Source organism: Macaca thibetana, chromosome 12 (assembly GCF_024542745.1).
Source record: "Macaca thibetana thibetana isolate TM-01 chromosome 12, ASM2454274v1, whole genome shotgun sequence".
Classification (NCBI taxonomy): domain Eukaryota; kingdom Metazoa; phylum Chordata; class Mammalia; order Primates; family Cercopithecidae; genus Macaca; species Macaca thibetana.
This window is the reverse complement of record NC_065589.1, coordinates 74068203-74093239: the sequence shown is the minus strand read 5'-3', so window position 1 is coordinate 74093239 and position 25037 is coordinate 74068203. Positions and strand designations below refer to the sequence as shown.

General features: G+C 40.4%; 1 protein-coding gene across 2 annotated transcripts in view; it reads left to right on the top strand.

The window, feature by feature from the left end:
• NOSTRIN (nitric oxide synthase trafficking) overlaps nucleotides 1–25037 on the top strand; it is a 64048-nt gene that overhangs the window by 27919 nt on the left and 11092 nt on the right. The window contains exons 4-10 of one of the 2 annotated variants that reach the window (XM_050750459.1): nucleotides 729–791; nucleotides 993–1074; nucleotides 4065–4127; nucleotides 7135–7233; nucleotides 14783–14908; nucleotides 22604–22702; nucleotides 22799–22924. In XM_050750459.1, coding sequence (XP_050606416.1) covers nucleotides 729–791; nucleotides 993–1074; nucleotides 4065–4127; nucleotides 7135–7233; nucleotides 14783–14908; nucleotides 22604–22702; nucleotides 22799–22924 — 658 coding nt within the window. The remainder of the gene's footprint in view (nucleotides 1–728; nucleotides 792–992; nucleotides 1075–4064; nucleotides 4128–7134; nucleotides 7234–14782; nucleotides 14909–22603; nucleotides 22703–22798; nucleotides 22925–25037) is intronic. The other variant, XM_050750460.1, reaches the window with a different exon arrangement.

Below are 25037 nucleotides of genomic sequence, written 5' to 3'. Positions count from 1 at the left end.
AGCTCTCAAGCCCTTTATCACTTAACTTTTCTGAGTCTCAGTTTTTTCATACCTATGTGTATCCTATGACCAACCTGTTCTCACCCTCGGCTATTTTATTTCCCCTATTTTATTTTATTTTTATTTCTTATTTTTTTCTTTTTGGTGGGGAGAGGGGCTCAGGGGATAGGGTCTTGCTCTGTTGCCCAGGCTGCAGTACAGTGGCATGATCATAGCTCACTGTAGCTTCCTGGGCTCAAGCAATCCTCCTACCTTGGCCTCCATAGTAGCTAGGACTATGGGCATGCATCACCACACCTGGCTAATTTTCAAAATTTTTTTGTAGAGAAAAGTTCTCGCTGTGTGTGTTGCGCAGGCTAGTTTCGAACCTGTGGCCTCAAGTGATCCTCCCACCTCAGCCTCCTAAAGTGCTGGGATTTACAGGCACTTTAGGAGACTGAGGCAGTGCTACCACACCTGGCCATTTCCACTATTTTATACAGATATGAAATAGGAAATGAAAATCTAAATGAAAAATGACTGGAAAAAAAAGCAGTATATATAATGAGTATAGCGCAAATAAATGTATTGGCAGAATTTAATCTCACAGAGAAATTGAAATAAGGTTAGGGAAGTGAATGCAATTGTTGAATGTGGTGAATCAGATGTGATGTTGTATTTCTAGCCAACACATCCTATTTCTTAGGAAAATGACACTCACCTTTGTTCCCCACTGTTTTTGCCTTTAGCTGTATCAGCAGTGCCTGGGCCTGGGCCTCAGAGGGAATGAAATCCACAGCGGACCTGCATCAGTGAGTTCTCCCACCCTGGCATTTCTCCAACTCTAAAGGGAGTCATAAATATTTAAAGTGGGTGTGCTACAAATATTCCACTTCCAACTTGCACTGAATTGATGTGCCAGAACACCCTACTTTGTTTCCCCAGAAAGTAATTTGGAAAGTAGATATAAACCCTGATATTATGCTTCTGTGTCTTTTATGTTTTATTTCCAGAAAACTTGGCAAAGCAATTGAATTGGAAGCAATAAAACCGACTTATCAAGTCCTAAACGTACAAGAGAAGAAGAGAAAATCAGTGAGTCCAAACCTTTCTTTACTTTTCCTGTTTAAAGCAAGATTCCTGTGTTTAGCCCAGAAAGGAAAAGGTGATCTGAACGTGGTACCAGCTTTCAGGAATTTATCCTAAAAATAAAATAAATACTTGTATTTATTTTAAAATAAATGAATAATAAAAAACACAAATCCAAGATTTATGTACAAGGATGTTTGTTAGAGCATTGCTTATAATAGTGAAAAACTGGAAACTACCGAATCATTCAAAATAAATTGTGATAAATTTAAGCAATAGAATAATTTGCAACCATTCAAAATCTTATTGTAGAAGAATTTAATCACATGGGGATTGTTTTTCACAGTATACTGTTAAATAAAGCAGAACAAAAAAGTCTAATTTATACAATCTCAACTTCATAAAATGAATATGTATATATTATATATGTATAGAGAAAACTGGCAGAAGCTTCTCAAAATGTTAATGAGTGATCTTTAGATGGTGAAATTGGAGGTTTTTATTTCATTTTTATACTTTTTTTGCATTTGAAAAACAATTTTATCATTCTGTTTGTAAATAAGAGAATGATAAGCACAATTTTTACAAAGATGTTTTCTAGCTTATTAGCTTGGTATTATGTAAAGGTAATAATGGGTACAATCCTCAAATATCCTAAAAATTACAGAAAAATAATTCAACAATCCTTTCAGGGGCACCTGGTCCTCTGATAGCAGATCCTCTACTCTTTCTCTGTGCCTTTCCTTCTAGAACAGTTTTTCTTTCTTTCTTTCTCTCCCTCCCTCCCTCCCTCTCTCTCTCCCTCCCTCCCTCCCTCCCTCCCTTCCTTCTCTTTCTTTTTTTTCTCTCTCTCTCCCGTTCTTTCTTTTCCTTTCTTTTTTTGACGGAGTTTTGCTCTTGTTGCCCAGGCTGGAGTGCAATGGCATCATCTTGGCTCACTGCAACCTCCACCTCCCGGGTTCAAGTGATTTGCCTGCCTCAACCTCCTGAGTAGCTGACATTACAGGCATCTGCCATCATGCCTGGCTAATTTTTATATTTTTAGTAGAGACCAGGTATCACCATGTTGGTTAGGCTTGTCTACAACTCCAGACCTCAGGTGATCTGCCCATCTCGACCTCCCAAAGTGCTGGCATTACAGGCGTCAGCCACTGCCCTTGGCCTAGAACAGTTACATTTGTGTTCCTTTTTCTTTTTCTTTGTGTATTATTCAGTAGTTAAGCACTTTATACTCTACTTCTAGGCAACATAATTGGGTGTTTAATAAACACTGCTTGGCTCTCATAGGGGTGGGGTTATGGTCACTGTTTGTTTCAGGACCAGGTGCAGGTAAGAGGTTTGTAAGCTGTGGTAGGTGGTCCCTGTGAAGGGAAGGGGTGGTGGTTAAGGGGGAGTTTCAAGGAAATACAGTCAGATAAAGCACATCCTCAGGGGCAAGTCAGAAGGATGAGGAGAGGTATGAAAGTTCTGATGGAAGAGAAATGATTTTTAAAAATTGTATTCAAACTCATTAAGCTGAGTCAGGAAGTGGAATTGATATTTGTATGTACATAGGTATATTTTACCAGAAAGGATGCTCTATTCAGTTGCGGGTGATGGACAGAACTTGATGGGAATTACTAGCAAGCAATATAACCTGCCTTAGCAAGCCAACTTAATAAAAACCAATTACTAGTCTATATTTCATTGATTACAAAATATTTTTCACACTGCATAATATAAGTCATTAGCATTTCTTTAATATTTACCATAAATGAGGCATAGTCCTGTGATAATTGATCACAGTGCTTTAGTTAATGGATGTCATGAGCACCCCCAAACTACTGGTCCTGTTTTTCTTCTTTTCTGCATTGCCCCTCTCCACTGCACTCCACCATCCCACTCTACTCTCACAAAAGATTAGATTTTATTTTGTAAAGTGAACTTGTTCCACATTCCAGCCACATACATGAAATCAAAAGTGGCATAGTACATAAAATATTTTCATTGTGTCTGTTACAATGAACCATATACTCTAAATTGAACCAACTGGAAAAAAATAAAAGTGTAGCATTCGCTAGATCTCAGAGTAGTTGAATAATGGCTGATTGCTGGGTCTGTGTTCCGGGGAAAAATGTTCTGCTGTAACTTCCATCAGATCTCCCTGGGAAGTTGTCAGGATCATTTTCATCATTATTATTACTGTCTCTTTGGCTATTTAAAAGCAAGGGAAAAAGTTAATTATGATTAAGAGTTCAATATCTTTGAAATTAAAGCAATATTCACTTCAGGGGCAATGGAGACACATAGTAAAATTGGCACTGTTAGGACTGTTACCAGTTTTCACGGTGTTGAGGTTTTTGCTGCATGGATTGACATGGAAGATGATGTGATGGGACTAGCAACAATATCAGCTCATGCAAGGGCCTCTTGCACATGACTGCACATGTTTGCATGCTTTTTACATTCTTATAGATTAGAAATAATTATTTTACTAAGTCCTGTTACTTGACACAGGGATAAGATAATTTGTCTAATATGTCCATTGTAGGATCTTGAAATTCCCGTGAATTGTAATAGTGATTGATAAGCTAGTACTGTGACTGTCTTAGTTCAGGCTGCTCTAACAAAATACCATAAACTGGATAGTTTATAAATAATAGGAATTTGTTTCTTACAGTTCTGGAGGCTGGGAAGTCCAAGATCAAGGCACCCACACATTAGCTGTCTGATGAGGGCCCACTTCCTGATTCATCAGTGGCTATTTACTCACTGTAACCTCAGATGGCAGAAGTGGCTGGGCAGCTCTTGGAGTCTCTTTTATAAGGGCACCAATCTCATTCATGGGGGCTCCACCTTCATGACCTAATCATCTCTCAAAGACTCCACCTCCAAACACCATCACTTTGAGGGAATAGGTTTCAATCTATAAATTTTAGGGGCACAAACATTTAGTCTATTGCAGTGACTAAAGAAGAAGAAAGCAAAGCTTTGTTTCCTTTTTCCTTCTTCAATAGCTTGACAATGAAGTTGAAAAGACAGCAAATCTTGTCATTAGCAACTGGAATCAGCAAATTAAGGCAAGTATCCACAGATATCATTTGTGTAAACTCAGTTTTTAGAATTGAAGTGTTTTGCTTTCATACAAATGTGATGACGTTCTAGCATTAGTACTTCTAAGTGCTAACTGAAGAGAAAAATGTTTCCTTACCTGAGTTGTTACATAGATATATTTTTCACCAAACCAATGGAAGTGCATGGCTCTAAATATGATTATTTAGAACTTATTATGTGCTAAGTGCTCTACATTTATGTATTTAATCATCACAACAACCCAATGTCATATGTCATTGTGCATTGCCCCATTTTACAGATTGGGCAATGGAGATAGAGAGAGTTGAAGTAATTTTCCCAAGGTTACAGAGCTGGTTAATGGTTGAATCAATGGTTGTCATAAGTTGGGTTCCAGGGTCACTGCTCTTAATCATTACATTATGCTGACTGCCATTCTTTATAATTTGTAACTTACAGCAAATGATAAACACTACCTGGGTTTTGTTTTTTTTAATTTGTAGAAAGGTGTTAGTGATATGTACATCACTAGTGAGAGTGGCCCAGTGAGGGGTGGGTAGTGATATGTAAAAGGGGATGCATATATCAATTGCATGAGTATGTGGGGTCCACTTTTTGTGCACAGCACTATTCTAAGACATAACTTTTTTTCAAGTAATTTAAAATTTAGTTGGCTAGATGACATATGTGCAGGAAATAGGGAGTACATTCTAAGGAGAAGAATTACGATCTGATGTGGGAAGCTAGAGCATATCAGTATGAGTTCTGAAGCAGAGAAAATAACAGATGGGATCCATATGCACAGAAGATTATTCTAGAACAATGTAGTATAGGAGGAATTCATTTCAGGTAGAAAGGACTAGCAGTAAATCTGCTAACAAGACTCAATGAACCCCTCTGAGAAGACTTGTTCTGTAAGTGTTGAAATCCTTTTTCATCTCCAAAGCGTTAGTGCCCACAGAGAACCTTTACAAGTAAACAGCCACTGATGCCAAATAACTAGAGATAAACGCCCTCAGAAACAGGCAAACTTGGTGTTACTTCCAAAGCTTCTGCCAAAACTGAGGACTGACTCCATAAGACCAAGGACATTAATAAAAAGTGTTTGATGTAAGTGAATTTCTTTTTTTTTTTTTTTTTTTTTTTGAGACGGAGTCTTGCTCTGTCACCCAGGCTGGAGTGCAGTGGCCGGATCTCAGCTCACTGCAAGCTCCTCCTCTCGGGTTCACGCCATTCTCCTGCCTCAGCCTCCCGAGTAGCTGGGACTACAGGCACCCGCCACTTCGCCCGGCTAGTTTTTTTTTGTATTTTTTAGTAGAGACGGGGTTTCACCGTATTAGCCAGGATGGTCTCGATCTCCTGACCTCATGATCCGCCCGTCTCGGCCTCCCAAAGTGCTGGGATTACAGGCTTGAGCCACCGCGCCCAGCCGATGTAAGTGAATTTCTATGTCCACAGTAGTTACAATGGTAAAAGGATGCTCATGAGAATCACTTTTATAATAAGTCCCAGCAACAGTGTCCAGTCATTTGTTTTTAGTTTTGCCATGGATTTTATGAGTTTTCTTTAAAAGGAATTGTTTTTTATTTTTTTAAAGAAATAGAGACAGGGTCTTGCTATGTTGCCAAGGCAGATCCCGAACTCCTGGGCACAAGGGATCTGCCCACCTTGGCTTCCCAAACTGTAGGGATTACAGGCATGAGCCACTACACCTGGCCTTTAAAAGGATTTGTTTTTAAAAATCCATTTTCTTTAAATATTCAGCTATCACAGGAATTCAGTACAATGAATCAAAAGCCAGAAATAATGCTGAGAGGCTGCAATTGCTCCCAAGAAAAAACATCTTTTATCATTTCCCAGTTTCTATCAAGTCATTTTTCTAAATAAAAGATTTCATTTTTTTTTATGAAGAGTGACAGAGAAATTAGAGAACATAAAATTCTTGGGCTATAATAAATTTCTCCCTTGAAGTTACAATTCAAGGGATTCAGCATGTCAGTAATGAAGTACAGTCTATTTAGGAGACTCTAATGAAAAGCCTTAAAGGACCAAATATTCATGCCTCACAATCTTATTTCCCAGCAGGCATGTGGCTGACAGGAGGTAGAGAAAGAGGGCCATGAGCTTATTTCTTTAATTTTCCTTTGCTGAGGTTTCTCACATTTAGAGGGAGGCAGAAGGCGTTGCCTCTGATTCCCAAGCTAAAAAGCCAAGGAAGAGAGACCTCCCCTTTACTATCTGGTTTGACAGTCCTTGCAACCTCGAGGCAAAAAGCCAAAGTCTTTCAATCAGCCTACTTCCTGAACAGGCTAAATCCAACTTAAACCAAATTCTGTTTGCATAATTTATCTCTGGAGCATCATCTTCAGCTAAATTCAACTAGGTAGACTAGGAAATTATCCCCTAAATCCTAACCTGCTCCAAGGGGTCAGCATGAACAGGGTAGGGAGACTCTGAGTGCTCCTTCCTTCCCCACTTCTTTCTACTTCTCCAACTCCAGCAAGTGCAGGGCGTTTCACAAGATGCCAGGCAAATGCCCAGCTCTCAGGCTTGGCCATCAGGAAGCAAATTGCGACCCTTGCCACACGTTTTAAGATAACATCTTAAAACAATCTCAATTGTAGCCTAGGTTGATGTAAAGAATGATGCAGGCAGTCTTCCGTGTTTGTTGTGATTTCTTCTGTGGTAAAGCGATTATGCTCACTAGAACATTATTTTGGAAGTTTGCAGGCCTTCGATGATTTAGCAAAATTCAAAACCCTCTTGAGGGTACCCAATATAATGAAAAAATATGCAGGAGTTCTCAGGACAAAGTGTTAGCTGCTCTGATGTTTTAGGTACATTTTGAAGTGAGAATGGGAATGAGTACGCATTTTTGTTTCAGCCTTTGGAGGATTCTAGGATACATAATCGTTAAAGCTAGCACATGAATGTGCTTTGTTCCAAAAGAGAAGAGTTTTCTCTTGGCATCAGCCTCTGCTCCTTTTTTTGTTGTTTGTATGTTTCTCACTGTAGGCCAAGAAGAAATTAATGGTTAGTACCAAGAAACATGAAGCACTTTTCCAGCTTGTAGAAAGCTCCAAGCAATCTACGACTGAGAAGGAGAGGCGGAAGGTAAGCTGTCATGGCTGGCTGAGTGCATGCGCCATAGATGGATGGGCTTGCTGCCCTTAGCTACAAACACAAGAGAATGGGTTGATTCTTCTTTCTCTGTGGGATCCCTGCAGAGATGTAGCTTGACAGAGCATAAAAGGGGATTCCAAATCATTCCTTGTGCGCACGCGCACACACACACACAACACACACACACATTTTAAACTTTATTTTAATTTTTTTAAATAGAAGGGATCTCACTGTGCTGCCCAGGCTGGCATCAAAGTCCTAGGTTCAAGGGATCCTCCCACCTCAGCCTCTCAAGTAGCTGGGACTACAGAAGCATGCTACTTTGCCTGGACCACATGTATTCTTTAAAAATATTATTGACAGATGACAAATGAGACCAATGATGCCCAATTTTTTGAAAGGAAACTCTATTAACATTATCTTAAAAAAACCTCTCAGCTAATACCCCAAATAAGTTAAAAAAATACTTTATATATGTTGTTTGTTACATATAGTACTTTATGTATTATGTTAATATGTTATGAACATTATGAAGCATAAAAGTAGAAATGTTTCCAGGATGAGAGAAAGATGAAATAATATTTGAAATGATTAGCAACCATGATGTCTTTAGATAATCATTAAGTAATGTTTTCAGGAAAAATATATACTTGGAGCAAGTTTCAGCCTTAACCATAGTAAATTTAAATGCATATTTCTAATAGTCTTCTTGATAATTTTTTTTTTTTTTCTTGAGTCAGAGTCTCACTCTGTGGCCCAGGCTGGAGTGCAGTGGTGCAGTCTTGGCTCACTGCATCCTCCGACTCCAGGCTTCAACAGATTGTCCCACCCCAACCTCTGGAGTAGCTGGGACTATAGGTGTGCACCACCAGGCTTGGCTAATTTTTTTTTCTTTTTTTTTTTTTTTTTTTTGCATTTTTAGTTTAGACAAGGTGTCACCCTGTTGGCCAGGCTGGTCTCGAGCTCCTGACCTCAAGTGATCTGCCTGCCTCAGCCTCTCAAAGTGCTGGGATTATAGGCATGAGCCACCACCCCTGGCCAGCCTTCTCGATAATTTTTTATTTGTTCATCAAAATTTTTGTCAGATCTCATTTCACTGTTTGCCCTTTCACGTGGGTAGTAACACACTCACAACCAGGAGAGGTGGCAGCGTCAGCTCGGACATTTTGCTGTGGATTCTTTGTGATTAAATTGTTAGTGGAACATCAATCTACAGGTTCTTGGCAGAAATCTAAGATATTTGTGCATTTTGTTTATGCTAACCTAACTGGAGCCAGATAATGTCTGTAAAACTACATGGCCCAGGTATATGTCAATGGCCACATGTCCCAGATGCTGGAAGGGAAAACACAGTGAGGGCCTACAGCAGCTTTTCAGGTTGCAGAATCCCCACCCTCCCCCCAGGCCATATCAGAATCCACAACTGTCCATGTGTGAGCACCAGTGTAGACTCATATATTAAGTAAGAGTAAGCTTGACCACTAAGTTTTCAGGCAAAATGAACACAAATAATATTGGGGTACAGGAATAAAATAAAGATTTTCTGCTTACACCCCAATAGATTATCTTGCACACCTCTTGTGGTATGTGCCCCAGATTGAAAACCTTTGACATAGTCAATATCTTCTACAAAAGATGAGTCCCTACTAAGGAAATGCAACCAGCACCACTGCAAACCCCTTAAAAGGAAGAGAAAATTGTCATCGCAAGTAGCTCTTTAATCTGAAGAAATATCCATTGAATAACTTAAATTCATTGTTAGCAAGATTTCACAAGAGTCTTATTTCTTTCCATGTCAGTCTTCACAGTTGGAAATGATCATAATAAGTATTGAATAATGAGGCAGCTTCCGAGGAGGCGAACCCACAGTCTGTTAAAATACTCAGTGCCAGGACCTGCCTAGGCATTCTGAGTGCTCATTAGAAGCTATTCTTTATTGATGTCATGCAATAATAAAGAAAAAAGCATGGCAGCTAAGTGGTGAATTTCCTCTTCCTACCCTCATCAGCAGCTTCCCTGGGAAGTAAAGGTCCACAGTGCTCTCTCCCTTCGTCCAGTTGGTAACCATAACCTTGGTTGTTACTCTGTCACACACCCATGCCATCTTCCCTGCTTAATCGGGCAGCTTTTGTTAATCCTGAAGCTGAACACCCAAGAGGGAGGCATTCATTTTCTCATCTCACACAGAAGCGCTCATGATCACCTGAGCTGGTGCTCTGTGCTGCTCAGCAAATTCTTCCTTGTTTCCTGCCCAGGAGTCTTGATTCTCTCACCAGAAGCTGATCTAAACCTCCGTTCTCCTCACACCTCCATCCACGCACTCCTGGCACAGTATCTTGCCTCCTACCTCACAGAGTAAATAGAAGTCAGCACAGCCACCTGCCTACTGAAGTAATAGCATTTACATATCTGCAATGGAGAGGCCAGTTCTCCGTCCTGTGCTCTAATCTCATCCCATCCTGCCTCCCAGAGGCCCTCTCTTGATTATCCCATATTTCCCATATCTTGGATAGCCCTCTCCCTAATGATTCCTCCCCACCAGGCTTCTATAACTCCCCCTGTCTTATAGTCTGTTCAGGCTGCTATAACCAAGTTCCATAGATGGGGGTGGCTTCAACAACAGACATTCTGGAAGTGTAGGTGGAACCCTCCTGACCTAATTTGGTGGGAAGGCACAAATAGTCTATTGCACCTTCTCCCCATCTTACAAGAGTAAAGAAAGTTGCAGGGACACTTATTTATGGGGTCTTCTGTTCCTCTCCAGATATTGTCGTGTCTCCTTTTTACAATACATCTTAGTGAAAGGGGTGTCTGCTCTATCTCCACTTCCTCATCTTCTGTTCGCTCTTCAAATCACCCTAATCAAGCTTTCCCCATCTTTCCACTAAGAGTGTTCTTGCCATTGAAAACAATGTCTTCTCATTGCTAAAGCTAACAGGTACTTTCCAAGTCTTACCTTAGTTCACTTCTCGGAAGTATTAAGCATTGTTTACTTCCCCTTTGTAGAAATATTCTCCTCTTTTGACTTTAGTAACAACTCATGCTTTTGTTTTCCTCCTCCTTTCTGTAAATTTTAAATTAGATTCTTTATGGGCTGCCTTTTTTGGCCTGATCTTTATATATTGCAGTTTCTGAAGATTTCTCTTCTGGGCCTCACTCTGTTCTCTTCACCATTGTCTCTCCAGTGTCTGATACAGTACTCTTGATATCAGGTACTCAATAAATAATACATACTCACTAAGTATATTCTCAAGACTTCAACTACAGTATCTTTGCTGGCAATACCCAAATTTGTATCTCTAGCCCAAACCAGTCTGTAAACTGCTTTCTGACACCTCAAACTCAATATCTAAAACTCCAACCACCACTTCTTTCTACCAAAGATAATCTTTATTTCTGTGTTTTCTGTGTCTTTGAATATCATCACCCACCATATCCTCCCAATTCTAACTCAAACCAGATACTTCAGTGGCACAATCTTGGCTCACTGCCACCTCCACCTTCCAGTTTCAAGCAATCCTCCTGCCTCAGCCTCCCAAATAGCTGGGAGTACAGGCATGCACCATCATATCTGGCTAATTTTTGTATTTTTAGTAGAGATGGGGTTTTGCCATGTTGGCCAGGCTGTTCTCAAACTCCTGACCGCAAGTGATCTGCCCACCTTGGCCTCCCAGAGTGCTGGGATTACAGGCGTGAACCACCGCACTCAGCCAGGAAAAACTCTTTCACGTGGCCTGTAAGACCCTTCCTGACTTGAACCTTGCCAATCTCTTCAACATCACCTCTCCCCATTCCCCATCGTAAACTGTGTGATCCAACTTCACCAAAAAATATTTTTCTGTATCCTGCCATGCTATTTTGCCTTACCAACTCCTACTTTCATTTTAGTTTTATTCATATGGAGATCAATTTTTTGAGCACCTACTATGCGCCAAGTTATAGCTGAAATGTCATTTTAATTTCAAGGCTAGTTTAGATGCCTCTCTTGATGTCCTTCCCAGTGGTACCTATACAATTCTATCAGCACACAAGATGGTAATGGTCTGTGGGTCCCTGACTAGAGAGGGAGCCTGTCTTGTTCCATTTTCTATTCCCAAAGCCTTGCACATGACACATAGAAGGCCCTCAATGTCTGGTGAACAAATGAATGTGATGTTTGTTCCAAGAGCAAAAAAAAGGAAGGAAAGGAAAAGAAGTCAATCTTTGACAAATTTTAGTAAAGGTTTCTGAGCAGTTCCTTAGGTAAGAATACAGGAGTCTACAGCTGGGCACAGTGGCTCAGGCCTATAATGCCAGCACTTTGGGAGCCTGAGGTGGGCAGATTATCTGAGGTCAGGAATTCAAGACCAGCCTGGCCAAGATGGTGAAACCCTGGGCATGGTGGCACATGCCTGTAATCCCAGCTACTCGGGAGGCTGAGGCAGGTGAATCGCTTGAACCTGGGAGGTGGAGGTTGTAGTGAGCTGAGATCGCACCACTGCACTCCAGCCTGGCCAACCGAGTGAGACTCCATCTTAAAAAAAAAATATATATATATATATGAGTATACATTCTTCTTTCATAAATATACTTGGAACTACCTGCTATAAATTTGCTGAGCAGAAAATTCTAGTCCACAACTCTATAGTACAGGCTGATGAATATTAATGGTGATCTCAAAAGCAACTCAGTTTCATTCCTGGAGTGCTGAGCATTCTCAGTAAGAATCTGAGGACAGTGATTTAGCAGAGTATAATGATGACTCTCTGAGTCCTTGCATTGAACTGTTGCTAGGTTAATGTTCACAAGCTTGCATTTCTACAGACAGATGTGGTTCATTCAACTTGATACAAAACCAGATACGTCTTGTGTAGGTCATACATCAGAGCTGGGGGACAGCTGTATAGCCCACATATCAATTGGAATAAAAAAAGTGAACAGTATTAATATTCAGCATTTTGGATGAATGTTTTTCATGATTGTAAGGTTAGTCAACATATCCTTAAATAGAGAGGGTCCATTTTAACAGCCTTTGTCTCTGTCCTTGAAACTCCTAAACTACTAAATCAGGGAGGTCTTTGATGTTTGTTTTTTTTTTTTTTTTTAGACAGAGTCTCGCTCTGTCGCCCAGGCTGGAGTGCAGTGGCCGGATCTCAGCTCACTGCAAGCTCCACCTCCCGGGTTCACGCCATTCTCCTGCCTCAGCCTCCCGAGTAGCTGGGACTACAGGTGCCCGCCACCATGCCCGGCTAATTTTTGTATTTTTAGTAGAGACGGGGTTTCACCGTGTTAGCCAGGATGGTCTCGATCTCCTGACCTCGTGATCCGCCCGTTTTGGCCTCCCAAAGTGCTGGGATTACAAGCTTGAGCCACCGCGCCCGGCCTGATGTTTTTTAAAGAATGGTTTGAAGACCATTTGCATCAGAACCATGAGAGGAGATATAGTCAAAATTCAGATTTTCTAATCCCCCTACAGATGTATGAAATAAGTATTGCTGTTTGTAGAATTCTGGAATTTGCAATTTTTACAAGCATTTCAGGTCATTTCTAAATAGAGTAAAATTGGAGAATTGGCTGGGTGCGATGGCCCACACTCATAATCCTAAAACTTTGGGAGGCTGAGGTAGACAGATTGCTTGAGCAGAGGAGTTGGGCAACATGGTGAAACCCCACCACTGCAAAAAAATACAAAACTTAGCCAGGTGTGGTGGTGCATGCCTGTGGTCCCAGCTACTTGGGAGGCTGAGATGGGAGCATTGCTTGAACCCAGGACAGGGAGGTTGCAGTGAGCCAGTGAGCCATGATTATACCACTGAACTCCAGCCTGGGTGACAGAGCCAGACCCTGTCTCCAAAAAAAAAAGAAAAAGAAAAAGAAAAAGGGAAAAGAAAGATATTGAATGCTTCAAAAATATATCTATAAAGTTGGAGAATAATTCATGCAATCCAGCTTCTTTGTTTCTCAGAAACATGAAATTACTTGTCTGGGTATTTTAAGAATCAGTTTCAGCTACCCTGGCCCAGGGAGTTTTGTATTACTGTACACTGATTTTCCAGAAGATTTAGTAATGAGAATGACAAATTTTGGTGATAGGCAAGAGGGGGCTCTTTGTAAGGGAGCAGATCATTGGGTAGCAGTATGAGAGGAAACCATCTATCAAGCTGTCCATAACTTGCAGTGAACACTGGGCATGTATCTCAGGCTTTTCACTGGCAATAATTATACTGGCTAAATTTTGAGTGCTATGCCAGGTGTTGGGCAGTGTGCCATCTGCCTCATCTGTGTTACCTATGTCAGAGCCAAGGGAAATCTTCCCTTTTGCCCTGTGATGTTAGGCTAAAAATCACTGACAAGAGGCAGATGAATAGGAGAAAAGGCATACTGATGTATTTGATCATAGTTTTATGTGACATGGGAGCCTTCAGAAAAAAGATGCGAAGATACAGGGGAACTTGTCTATGTTTATGCTTAGGTTTAACAAAATGTAGAAATATTATGTACAAAAGGGGTGCAATCTAATGCTAATAGGCTGCATGGGAAAACCCAGTAAGGCCCTCTTTCTAGACTCTTCTTGGCCTCTCTGTGCAGCCTTCCTTCCTGCTGGGGATGGGGCAGGACCCTCTCTGGAATAGGGGTCTTGTGACCTACAGTCAAATCAAGTAAGTCAGATAATTTCTTTATGGCCAGTTTTTACACAGAAAGGCGGTGGAAAAGTGGGAGTAATATTTTTAGATTTTTATGGCTGGCTTTGGAGAAAAGGGGTTCTGGTTTCTGTGAGCTTCCTTGGAGAAGAGGGATTCTGGTTTCTACCAATAGCCTCCGGGGAGAACGGGAGTGAGAGATAGGAGGACAGAAGGTCAGAGAGAAACTTTTACTTCTGAGGCTGCTTCTGAGACCTTCATTTTTGTGGTATTGTTTTCTGAGTCCCAAGATGTGCCCGAATTCTCAAAGCAACCCAGTATGAGAAAACTGTGGCTCAGGAAGGTTAAGTAACTTGTTTGCAGCTAGGACCAGGACTCTTATCCTGGAAGTTTGATTCCAAACCTCTACTTCTGGGTTTATATAGTAAAAGTAAAATAATATTGCTAGATAGAACAGTAGCCAGACTCATTCTAAAAATTAGTTCTAAAAATTGTGTGATTCCACAAGTCTATACCTAACCTGGTAAGAAATGCAGGAGCCTGAAGGATTTACCAGATAAGACTATGGGATTCATTGGCCAATTGCAGTCTTGACCTGTACTGTCAATTATCAAAAGCTGTGTTGTTTGACCTTCTCTGTGATTGTGTGAGTGTAGACAAATCACTTCCTATGTAAGGGTCTCAAGCCCATCAATGTGTAAGATTGGGGGAACCATACTGGAAGGCCCTTGGGTTTCCTTCAGGTTTGGCCATGCATTTTTTTCTGATAAAGATCTTTGGTTTTGTCAACTATAGTCACTGTTTATGACTGTACGTGAGAGGTGAGAAACATATTGAGCCACATACAATTTTTTCTATGGAATTATAAAGGGCTTTCTAAAATGTGTTAGTGAGTGTGTGACATTGATGTTTTACATTAGCTCCTCAATAAACTGACAAAATCAACTGAGAAGTTGGAAAAGGAAGATGAAAATTACTACCAAAAAAACATGGTGGGTTATTCTACCAGACTGAAATGGGAAAACACACTAGAGAACTGCTACCAGGTAAGTTATATATTCACATTTTTTTCTTCTTCTGTGGAGTTTTGTGTGACCTTGAAGATGGAGGTCAGATCTACAGTGACAAGACCTGCCCTCTGTCATAGCTATGAGCATCACACATATTGTGACTCTAGACAAACCACCTTTCCTCTCATTGTTTCAATTTCTCCATGGATACAATTACTAGTGACAATTTCTTGAATTTCATTGGCCAGAGTTTCTGTTCCTAATTCTTAGTGAACAGGATAGCACCCAGCTAACTTCAAAAAGTGCTGTCAAAGTGAAGTGTAAATTAAGGATTAAGTGTTAGGTGGTTGGAAATTAGTTTTAGTCATGAGCGATGACTCACACAGTGATCGCTTATGGAGGTCAGGCATTGTGTTAGGCACTGGAGATACAGAGCATTGAATAAAGTAACATCTCAATGCTTGAGATGTGTACATCTCAGTGGCAAAAGTAGACACATAAAGAAGGAATTGTGGCAAATTATCTGATAACAATAGGCAAAAGATGTCAGCAAGCACATCACAAAAGGAGAAATCAAAATAATCAATAAACCTATGAAACAATGCTAGATTATTTGGCAAAAATTAGAACTTGACAATATCAAGTGTTGGTAAGGATGTTAGGAAACAAGAATTACTGTACCCTGTAGGGGGAATAAATAATGATATTTGGTGAAACTAAAATAAGCATGTACTTACCACACAGCAGTTCCCTAAAGCAGTTTTTAGGCATATATCCTACAGAAAAATGTATACTTTTATTCCAAGAGTGATGCACAAGAATGTTTATTGCAGAATTGTTTATAATTCTGTACGCAATCTTCATACCCATCAAGAGAAGAATTACTCTTCAAAGATGCTCGCATTTGGAAAGCGAACTAATATCCATCGATGAAGTTAATTAAGACTATATTTAAACATGAGTTAACCTCAACAAACATGATGTTGAAGAAAAGAAACATACCACTTACACAATCTGTATAAATTAAAATTCTTTTAAACTCATGTGGAAACTATACTGAGTTTATATGTGTGTGTTTGTAAACTTACACATATAGACTGTCCATGTATTCAGTGGCAGAAATGGAGCCCATGGGGGAATACAACAGAACTGCCAGAAACAGCCACACAGCTTATGCACGGCCCCTGGTGAAGCAGTGCAACCCCAGGCTCAACATGAATATGACCAAATTAAATAACTATCAATTCTGGAGAGTAAGAACATGCATATTTTGGTTTTATTTTTCCCCACCTGTTTTAAATTAAAAAAAAAAAAGTGTTTAAAGCAGATATGATTGGAGAAAGCCATGATCTAATGGCTAGCATGGAACAAGTGCTTGGTGCTCAGTGCTCCTCTTGTAGGCTGTGCTAAGCACATTCATGTGCTTCTGTTTTGTATTAATCACGACATTATGAGGACATTGAGGCTGGAAAGATGAAGCAATGAGCCTGAGATGGTTTCAAGATTCAGCCTGGACCTCTGTGCTATGCTCCTGCTCCAGTGAAAACTGGGAGAGCAAAGGCTATGTGACAGGCGGAAACCCAAGGGCTGCATTTACATCTCTTGCAATTCAACCCCTCAGAGCAGGATAGATGCAGAATTAGAGAAGAAAGGGGAAATTAAAGGAGATGAAAACTTGGGTCAAAAATAGGAACAAATGAGAAAAAATTCCTTAATTTACACCTTTAAACATAAGCTTCTGGTACTCTCCTTGCTTATGCTAGATAGATTTTAGATGAAGGTGATGAGAAAAGGTCAGGGATTTAAATTCTAACTTCATTCATTTGAAATCTGGCTCTGCAACCTGGGCTCTGACCTTGCCTCACCTCACCTCATCACTTCCTGATGGAGCCGTGGTCTTTCCACTGAGGACAGCTTCCTTGGATGGCCCTGATAGGAGATGGGAGAGACATTTCTGCTCCCACTCCATCTTCCAGGCACCCACCCTTCAAGGGCTGTGAGAAAGATATTTCACCTCAGTGTCTCTATCCTCCTCACCCTTCTACCTACATCGCAGCAATAGGAGATAAATGGGTCCTACCTGGTGTAGCTGATAACTAGCTTGCCTTCAATATATGTTAGGGAAGGCTATGATTATCTTCATTATCAGAAGCTCTTACTACTCAGTTTCCTTTCCTCCTGATAAGATCCTCTACATCTTTCCTCTCCAACCGCTACTCCCCCTTCTCAGCATTCTTAGAGTTTATATTGAAGCATCATGGAAATTATCTCTTTTCTTACAGTCTTCCAGACGGTAACAAGGTATACATTCATTTACATTTCAAAAGGCATCTTTCAACTTCAGCTCTCAAAATATTTAAGACCTAGTTTAGTTTCCTTCCTTCCTTCCTTCCTTCCTTCCTTCCTTCCTTCCTTCCTTCCTTCCTTCCTTCCTTCCCTCCCTCCCTCCCTCCCTCCCTCCCTCCCTCCCTCCCTCCCTCCCCTCTTTCTTTCTTTCTTTCTTTCTTTCTTTCTTTCTTTCTTTCTTTCTTTCTTTCTTTCTTTCTTTCTTTTTTTTTCTTTTTTTTATCCAAGTCACATGGAATATCTACTCATCATAATGTCCTTGAGGAAGAGCATTTTCTTTCTCCCCTCTTGTATCCTGGATTTTTGCTACCGCTATGCTGGAGGCCACCAGTGTTTCAGTCCTTCTCCTTTTTAGTTCATACAGCTTCTCTTACCCCACCTTCCTCTGAGTTCTCTCCTGCCACCTGAGAGCCAGCTCAAGCCCATTAGACAAAACGTGTGATGACTTCTGTCAAGTCACTCTTGCTTCACTTGAACCCTCAATAATGATGCCCTTAGTTGGTATTTCCTGGGCTTGTGTATACTCAGTCTATACCAGCAGGTCATTGACTCACATATTACTCTATGAATGCCATATTTTGCATATGTTTATGACATTCAAGAGTCAAATGTTAGATTCATGAATCATATAACAAAAACAGCCTGAATTGACTCAAAGAGAAATTTTATTATAAGTGTGAGCAATGGAAATGGGACAGTTAGGGTCTCTCAGTTTCATTTTTTTCTCCATTCTTTCACCATTCTTCTATAAAAATTGAATGTAAGAATTCATTTTAGGGTCCTACAAAGTGTCCTCTTCTTTCTTTTTACTCTACATGGTGGATTTACAAATTCTTTCAGAGAACATTCATTGAACTACATTCAAGGCAGTGTACTAGATACTGTGAGAAATATTGTAAAACCTCAACTGTGACCATAAGTAATGAAACCAATTCCACAAACCACATGTCAAAATTAGTCTTATTACTTCACAATCATACTATGTTCTAGCCACATCCTACCCTCCAAGAAGAAACAATTCAGATGATAGAAATAATCTATATTTTTCACAATAATAGCCATACTACCAAGAATTACGAAGAATCAAATGCTTGGGACTGAAGTACTCACTCAAGGAAGTATTTTAAAAAGCCATTTGCGATATGTGTCAAGAGCCTTAAAAATATTCCCTTTCTCAACCAGTGTTCCTCCTCTAAATCCCAGAACACAGAAAATGATTCGAGTGGCTGTTTTCTCAGTTCTCCCAAGGATGGCACTTGAGTAGTCCCACTCTAGATGAGAGGAATAACAACTCGTTACATACAATGGACTCCTCAGGACAGTAGGGCTTCATTCTTTCCTAGGACTCTGTTGAAAAAGGTAATTTCCTTTCTCTAAATCTGTCTTGAGGAAATAGCTGACAAACCAGACACAGATTTCTATTTGAAACAAAAGTAAAAGTCAGGAAACATTGCAAATGTCCAACATTAAAGGGATGACTGAATGAATCACCACATGGCTGCACAATGGACGATTATGAAGTAATTAAAGTGGTATTTTCAGAGAGTAATGACACGGGAAACTGTTCACATGTATGGTTAAATGGAAAAACCAGAATTTCAAATTTGAATAATTTGATAGACAACTGGAAGATAAAATCGTACATATACACATACCTAGACTGAAATATATCAATATGTTAATAGCAGTCACTTCTGGGTGGAAGAATTATGATTTTAAAAATGTATTTTTTGTGGGCCTTTGTGGCCCTAGGACAATGTCTCAGAGCACCTGGGGTGCTTGTTAAAAGTCAGATTCCTGAGCGCTTCCCTAGACCTGGGAGCCTCTAAATCAATCAGAGCCACTGAATGATTATAAAGAGGGGTCTAGGTATTCTAAGGTTTGAGAGTTCCTGCTCTAGAAAGAGCATATTTCTTTTATCTGTTCTATGACAGTCATTTAAATGAAAACAAAATCCCTTTGACCTCTTCCTGTAGTACCAGCCCAAAGGCTAGGACAGCGAGAACTGGAAGGAATGAATGAAGAACATAAATTGTCATGATGCTTGGGTCCCAAACAGGCTCTAAATCTGCTGAAATGTGAATCTTTCTGGATAACTCCTTGACCACTCTTTCTTCATATGTACTATTGTGGAACTTCAAGAGGACAGTTTGAGGTCCTCCAGAGTATCTGGCTTCTCTACCACTTATTTTATGTAAAAAGAACAAGATAATAGAAAGCAACAAATCATTAAATGAGTTATGGATCTCTCCTTTGCACAGTGGAATTTATTTCCTCCTCTTTTTATGAACAAACATAGATCATTTTAATGATTTCCCTGAAATGTAATTAAAATCTGTTAAGCATTACCATGTCACTAAGGGACACTGGTTATCTAGTCTCAGATCGATGCTAGTGGTTCAGCACTTGTCAAAATAAAGAAACACCTGTCCACTAGGGATGCAATATATTCTAAAACGTGGCTTTTATTTTCTCTTGTCTTTTACTCATAGGCTAAAACAGAAGAGCTGCTTTCTAGATCTTTTTCTATAGGATAAGGACTTCTTTTTGAAGATTGTCACATAGGAGATCCAAACAACTGAGCAGAATTTGTTTTACATATTTCTTATGAGGCATATCTATTCTGCCCTTTAAGAAGCAAAACATTTGATAGGCTGTTCTGTGTCTTTAATCCTTTGTCTGGGAGGCAGAAGGGCAGACAGCCACATTCAAATGACTAGTGCCTCCAATTTTGTGAAAGCCTCAGGGGACTGCCAGCATAAACAAATCCATTTGACTCCCATTGATGTATGAAAATTGGGCAGCTTCAGAGGCAACTAAGAAGACTGCCATGGGGGCAAGGTTCCAGGCTTCCAATCCAAATGTCAGGACACTTGGTACAAAATCTAAAGTTGCATGTGATTGGCACAGATGTTCATAGTTACTGCCTGAACCTGTTACTACTTTCATTTACAAGCAGTGTTCAAATGACTATATACCAAAAATCAAAATGTGGTATATACATACCATGGAATATTATTCAGCCAAAAAGGAAGGGAATTCTGGCACATCCTACAACATGGATGAATCTTGCAGACATTATGCTAAGTGAAATAGCCAGATGCAAAAGAACAAGTAGTGTATGATTCCTCTTGTAAGAGGTACCAAGAGAAGTTAAATTCATAGACAGAAGGTAGAATGGTGGTTGCCAGAGTAGGCAGAGCGTAGGAAATAAGTTGTTTCATGGGTACAGTTTACTTTTGCAAGATGAAAAAAGTTCTAGAGATGAATTATGGTGATGGTTGCACAATAATGTGAATGCACTTAATGACACTGAAATAGATGCCTAAGGTGGATAAAATGGCGTGTCATATTATGTAAATTTTACCATAATTAAAAGTATAAAGAAATTTAAAATAATTTTAATCACCATATACCATAAATGAATTAACAACACAGGGATATAGAAGAATACCATACTGGATCAGGCCAGTGGGCTCCTGTAGGAATGCCAAAAGGTGAGCAAGGAGAACCCAGTGATCTTTGTGACTCTCCATTCTCACCTCTTGCACTGCCAAGGGCCTTGAGACATACCCATCTTTCTTCTTCCCTATGGTCGTGTTACCCACCAATTTGCCTAATGCCTTGTTCATGAAAGATGATTGCTGGTGATCTCTGTGGGATGGAGGAGTTGGGATGGTGGTTATGAGAGCAACCGAGCTGGCCTTCTCTGGATAAAAGGATGAATGCCCAGGCCTTGTTTGTTTTTTCTCTTTCTTTTCTTTCTTTTTTTTTTTTTTTGAGATGGAGTCTCACTTTGTTGCCCAGGCTGGAGTGCAATGGCATGATCTCAGCTCACTGCAACCTCCACCTCTCAGGTCCAAGGGATTCTCCTGCCTCAGCCTCCTGAGTAGCTGGGACGACAGGCACGTGCCACTACACATGGCTAATTTTTGTATTTTTAGTAGAGATGGGGTTTCGCCATGTTGGGCAGGCTGGCCTTGAACTCCTGACCTCGGGTGGTCCATCCGCCTCGGCCTCCCAAAGTACTGAGATTACAGGCATGAGCTACTGCGCCTAGCCAGGCCTTGTTTTTACACATGCACACACACACACAAAAAGATGGGAAGAATTTTGTCTTGGACACCTGCCATCGCCATTAAAACCCAGACTCCCCTGGGCACATACCCAGCAGCCTTATTCTGCCCCCACATGGCCTTGGAATCTCCCTTGGTACTCTGCCTGACCCGGTCTTCTATAACAATGCTTAGTTGTTAAACCTTTCTGCCCTCTCTAAAAACCACCAGTCAGCAACTCAATTGGCAGGGATCTAATAAGTAACATTTTAAAATGTGTGTGTGTGTGTGTATATATATATATATATATTTTTTTTTTTTTTTTAATTTAATTTTTTTTGAGACAGAGTTTCACTCTTCTCGCCCAGGCTGGAGTGTGGTGGTGTGATCTCGGCTCACTGCAACCTCCACCTCCTGGGTTCAAGCGATTCTCCTGCCTCAGCCTCCTGAGTAGCTGGGATTATAGGCGCATGCCACCACACCTGGCTAATTTTTGTATTTTTAGTAGAATAAGGTTTCACCATGTTGGCTGGGCTGGTCTCAAACTCCTGACCTCAGGTGATCCTCCCACCTCGGTCTCCCAAAGTGCTGGGATTATAGGCGTGAGCCACTGCGCCTGGCCTCTAAAATGTTAATAGCTAACAAGGCAAATGTGATTCCTCTCACTTTGTTATTTACCCTTCCTACCTAAAAGTTGTAAGTCTAATAATGAAACTTCTATCATCTCACACAAAATAAAGAGGCTATGTGCCTACCTGCAAACAGTGGACTCTGACTCCCAGGCCTAATTTTAGGTAGAATTATGAATTGGTCAGACTTTGGGATTATTCTCTTGTCAAATAATCTCCTTATACAGAGAATTTGTGGCTTGTCATTCTCTTCCCTGCAGAGACTAACAGAATGCCTGGAATGTACTATAAACAATTCTAAAACTATTGAGTGTCTCAATGCATTTCCAAGACATGGATATGGGCTTTCCCGGGCTTCATTCTCCTCTAGAATTCATAGATGTGTCTCAAATGCTTCCATTTCTTCTTTCTCCCTCTTCCTTGTAAACTTAGGTAACCCACAGCATCTGCCTATATCCCTTTTGGGTCAAAAGAGCCTGGGGAAAGTGTGTGAGTTAAATCACTCTTAAAGGAGTGATTTAAGATACCAAGACACAGTTCTCTCCTGGAAATCTCCCTCCACTGTGGTTTGGATATGACATAGTTAAGAGGCTAAACATGAGACTTTGCTCAGTCTGTCTTCAGGTGTGTCAGTATTTGATAAGTGACTTCCGTTTTGCATAACAACTGGCTGATCTTACCCCAATTTTCATTCTTTTCAGAGCATTCTGGAGCTGGAGAAGGAAAGAATTCAACTTTTATGCAATAACTTAAACCAGTACAGCCAACATATTTCTCTTTTTGGCCAAACCCTGACCACAGTGAGTAGAGACGATCTCTCCATTTCTGGTATGCCTGGTAAGAAGGGGCAGAAACCTTTCTTCGACAACCTTATTCTGCTCCCCTTGGCATTGCAGTGCCACACGCAGATTCACTGTGCCATCAGCAAGATTGACATTGAAAAAGATATCCAGGCTGTAATGGAAGAAACTGCAATTTTATCTACAGAAAACAAATCTGAGTTCCTGTTAACAGATTACTTTGTAAGTATGAAATGGAAAAAAATAAGTTACATTAATGAAGAATCTTAGGTACTGAGGGACTTATATGGAAAAAATTGAAAGCAAATACCATGTTTTATAAATGAAAATGATTTCTCATAGCCCATATAAACACCCAGCGTTCTAGTTTACAAACTGGGCGATGGAAACATGTCTTTGGTATTTTCTAGAAGGAAAGAAAGTCAAGCAGGGTTTTAAACAGAATCTTCATATTCGGTCTTCTATAAAAGTATTGCCAGGTAGATATGTTTCAATGACCTATAATTAATCACTGTATATCACGTGGTGCTTAAATTCATTGTCTGCACAAATTGCTGTGCGACAAATCACCACCCCCCGCCACCGCCTCCCCCTGCCAAAATAATGGCTTAAAACAAACATGTATTATCTCATAGTTTGTGGGTCAAGAATTCAGTTGTCTTAGCCAGGTGTCTCTGAGCCCCTCCCAAGGCTGCAATCAAGGTGTCAGGCTGGGCTGCAGACACCTCCAGGCTCTTCCTGCAGAAGACTCACTTCCAAGCTGACTCACAGGGCTGTTGGCAGGCCTCCGGTCCTCACTGCTGTTGGTTGGAGATACCATTTTCTTGCCACATGGGTCTCTCCATGTCTCAGCCTGCTCCCCGCAGAATAAGTGATCAAGATAGAGCCAGAGTGCCCAATAAATTATAATCTTTCGTGAGCTAATCTCAGAAGTGACATCTCATCATATTCTATTTGTTAGAAGCAAGTCACTAAGTGCAGCCCATACTCAAAGGTGGGTGTGAGGGGAGATCACCCAAAGGCATGGGTTCTAGGAAGTGGGAGTCACTGTCAGTATTTTTCATGGTCCCTTCCCTTGAAAACCTTGGACCAGATAACCGGAGGCTTATTTTGAGGGCATTTGAGTGATTCTACTGTAGGTGTTTTGGCTGAAAACTGGTCAGTGTCCCTGGTGAGAGCCTAAGCATGTTGCCTCTTTGCTATCTTGGGCAAATTATTTGTTCTTCTGGGTCAAGCCTCAAAGATTTTGGCCTCTGCTCCCCTCTTGATATTCTTAATTGTAGTGTTCTAGGAACTGATTATTAATTACCAAAATCTGCAGAAAGAATTCCTGATAGTGTTTCCCTGGGTCCTCTGCCATATTTTATTCAGGATTTCAAGCTCCAGATTAGGGGTGTCACTCTTCTCTGATACGGAGAACAAGCCCACTGATTATGTTCTCCATAGGGTTAGAAGTACAGCCAAAGCTGACCTTCCTAGACCTCTGATCAGGCAACAAGAGATGAGGGTAGAAGGGAGAGGCGGTTAGATCAGGCACAGCAATAAATCCTGACTGGCTTTCCCTTTCGCTACCCTTCAGAGAGCAGCAAATGACCAGCTACTTTTTATTGAGTCTTTTTTTTCCTACCCTGGCAAAGGAGAAATATATTAGCAATATCAATGTCTGTTCAATGCAGAAACAAGGTAGAAATGGAAGTGGAAATGATTTGATTACAATGGGGAAAGCTCTTTTTTTCTTCCAAATAATGTAGGCAGGGCCTGAGATGGAAAAATGTACAATAAAATAAATCTACTATTTTCTTCCAAAGAATAATAAAAATGCCCCTATCAAATAACTTGTCAGTAAAATGAAGATTATTCTCCTTGAAAATTTGACTAGGGTTCTACCAAAGTGTAAGGAGGCAGCCATGATGACTTCTCATTTATTGGCATGTTCAGGGAAATTTTTGGTTTCTATAAAACTTCACTGTGTCAGAACTCACAACCATGTATCTGTCGTCCAAGAGAAAGGACTGTGTCTCAAAATGAGTGAATAGTATTTTCTTGACATCTTTAAGGCAAAGTACCCCCGTGTCTGACTTTATAGTCATTGTAAGTGTAGGTTGGTTTTTATCCAGTGTTACGAAATTTACATGGACCAGGGACAACAAAGAGACCAATCTGAGTGCAACACTTGGAGGGCTGGTGACCTGGTGAAAATACTTGTAAGGTTATCATAAATGCCGTTCAAAAGATGGTATCTGTAATTTTATATGCCTCCTCCAGTACTGACCTTCTTCCTAACAAATCTTTAGAAGAGAAGGACAAATGTGAGAGTTGAATGATGGCAATATAC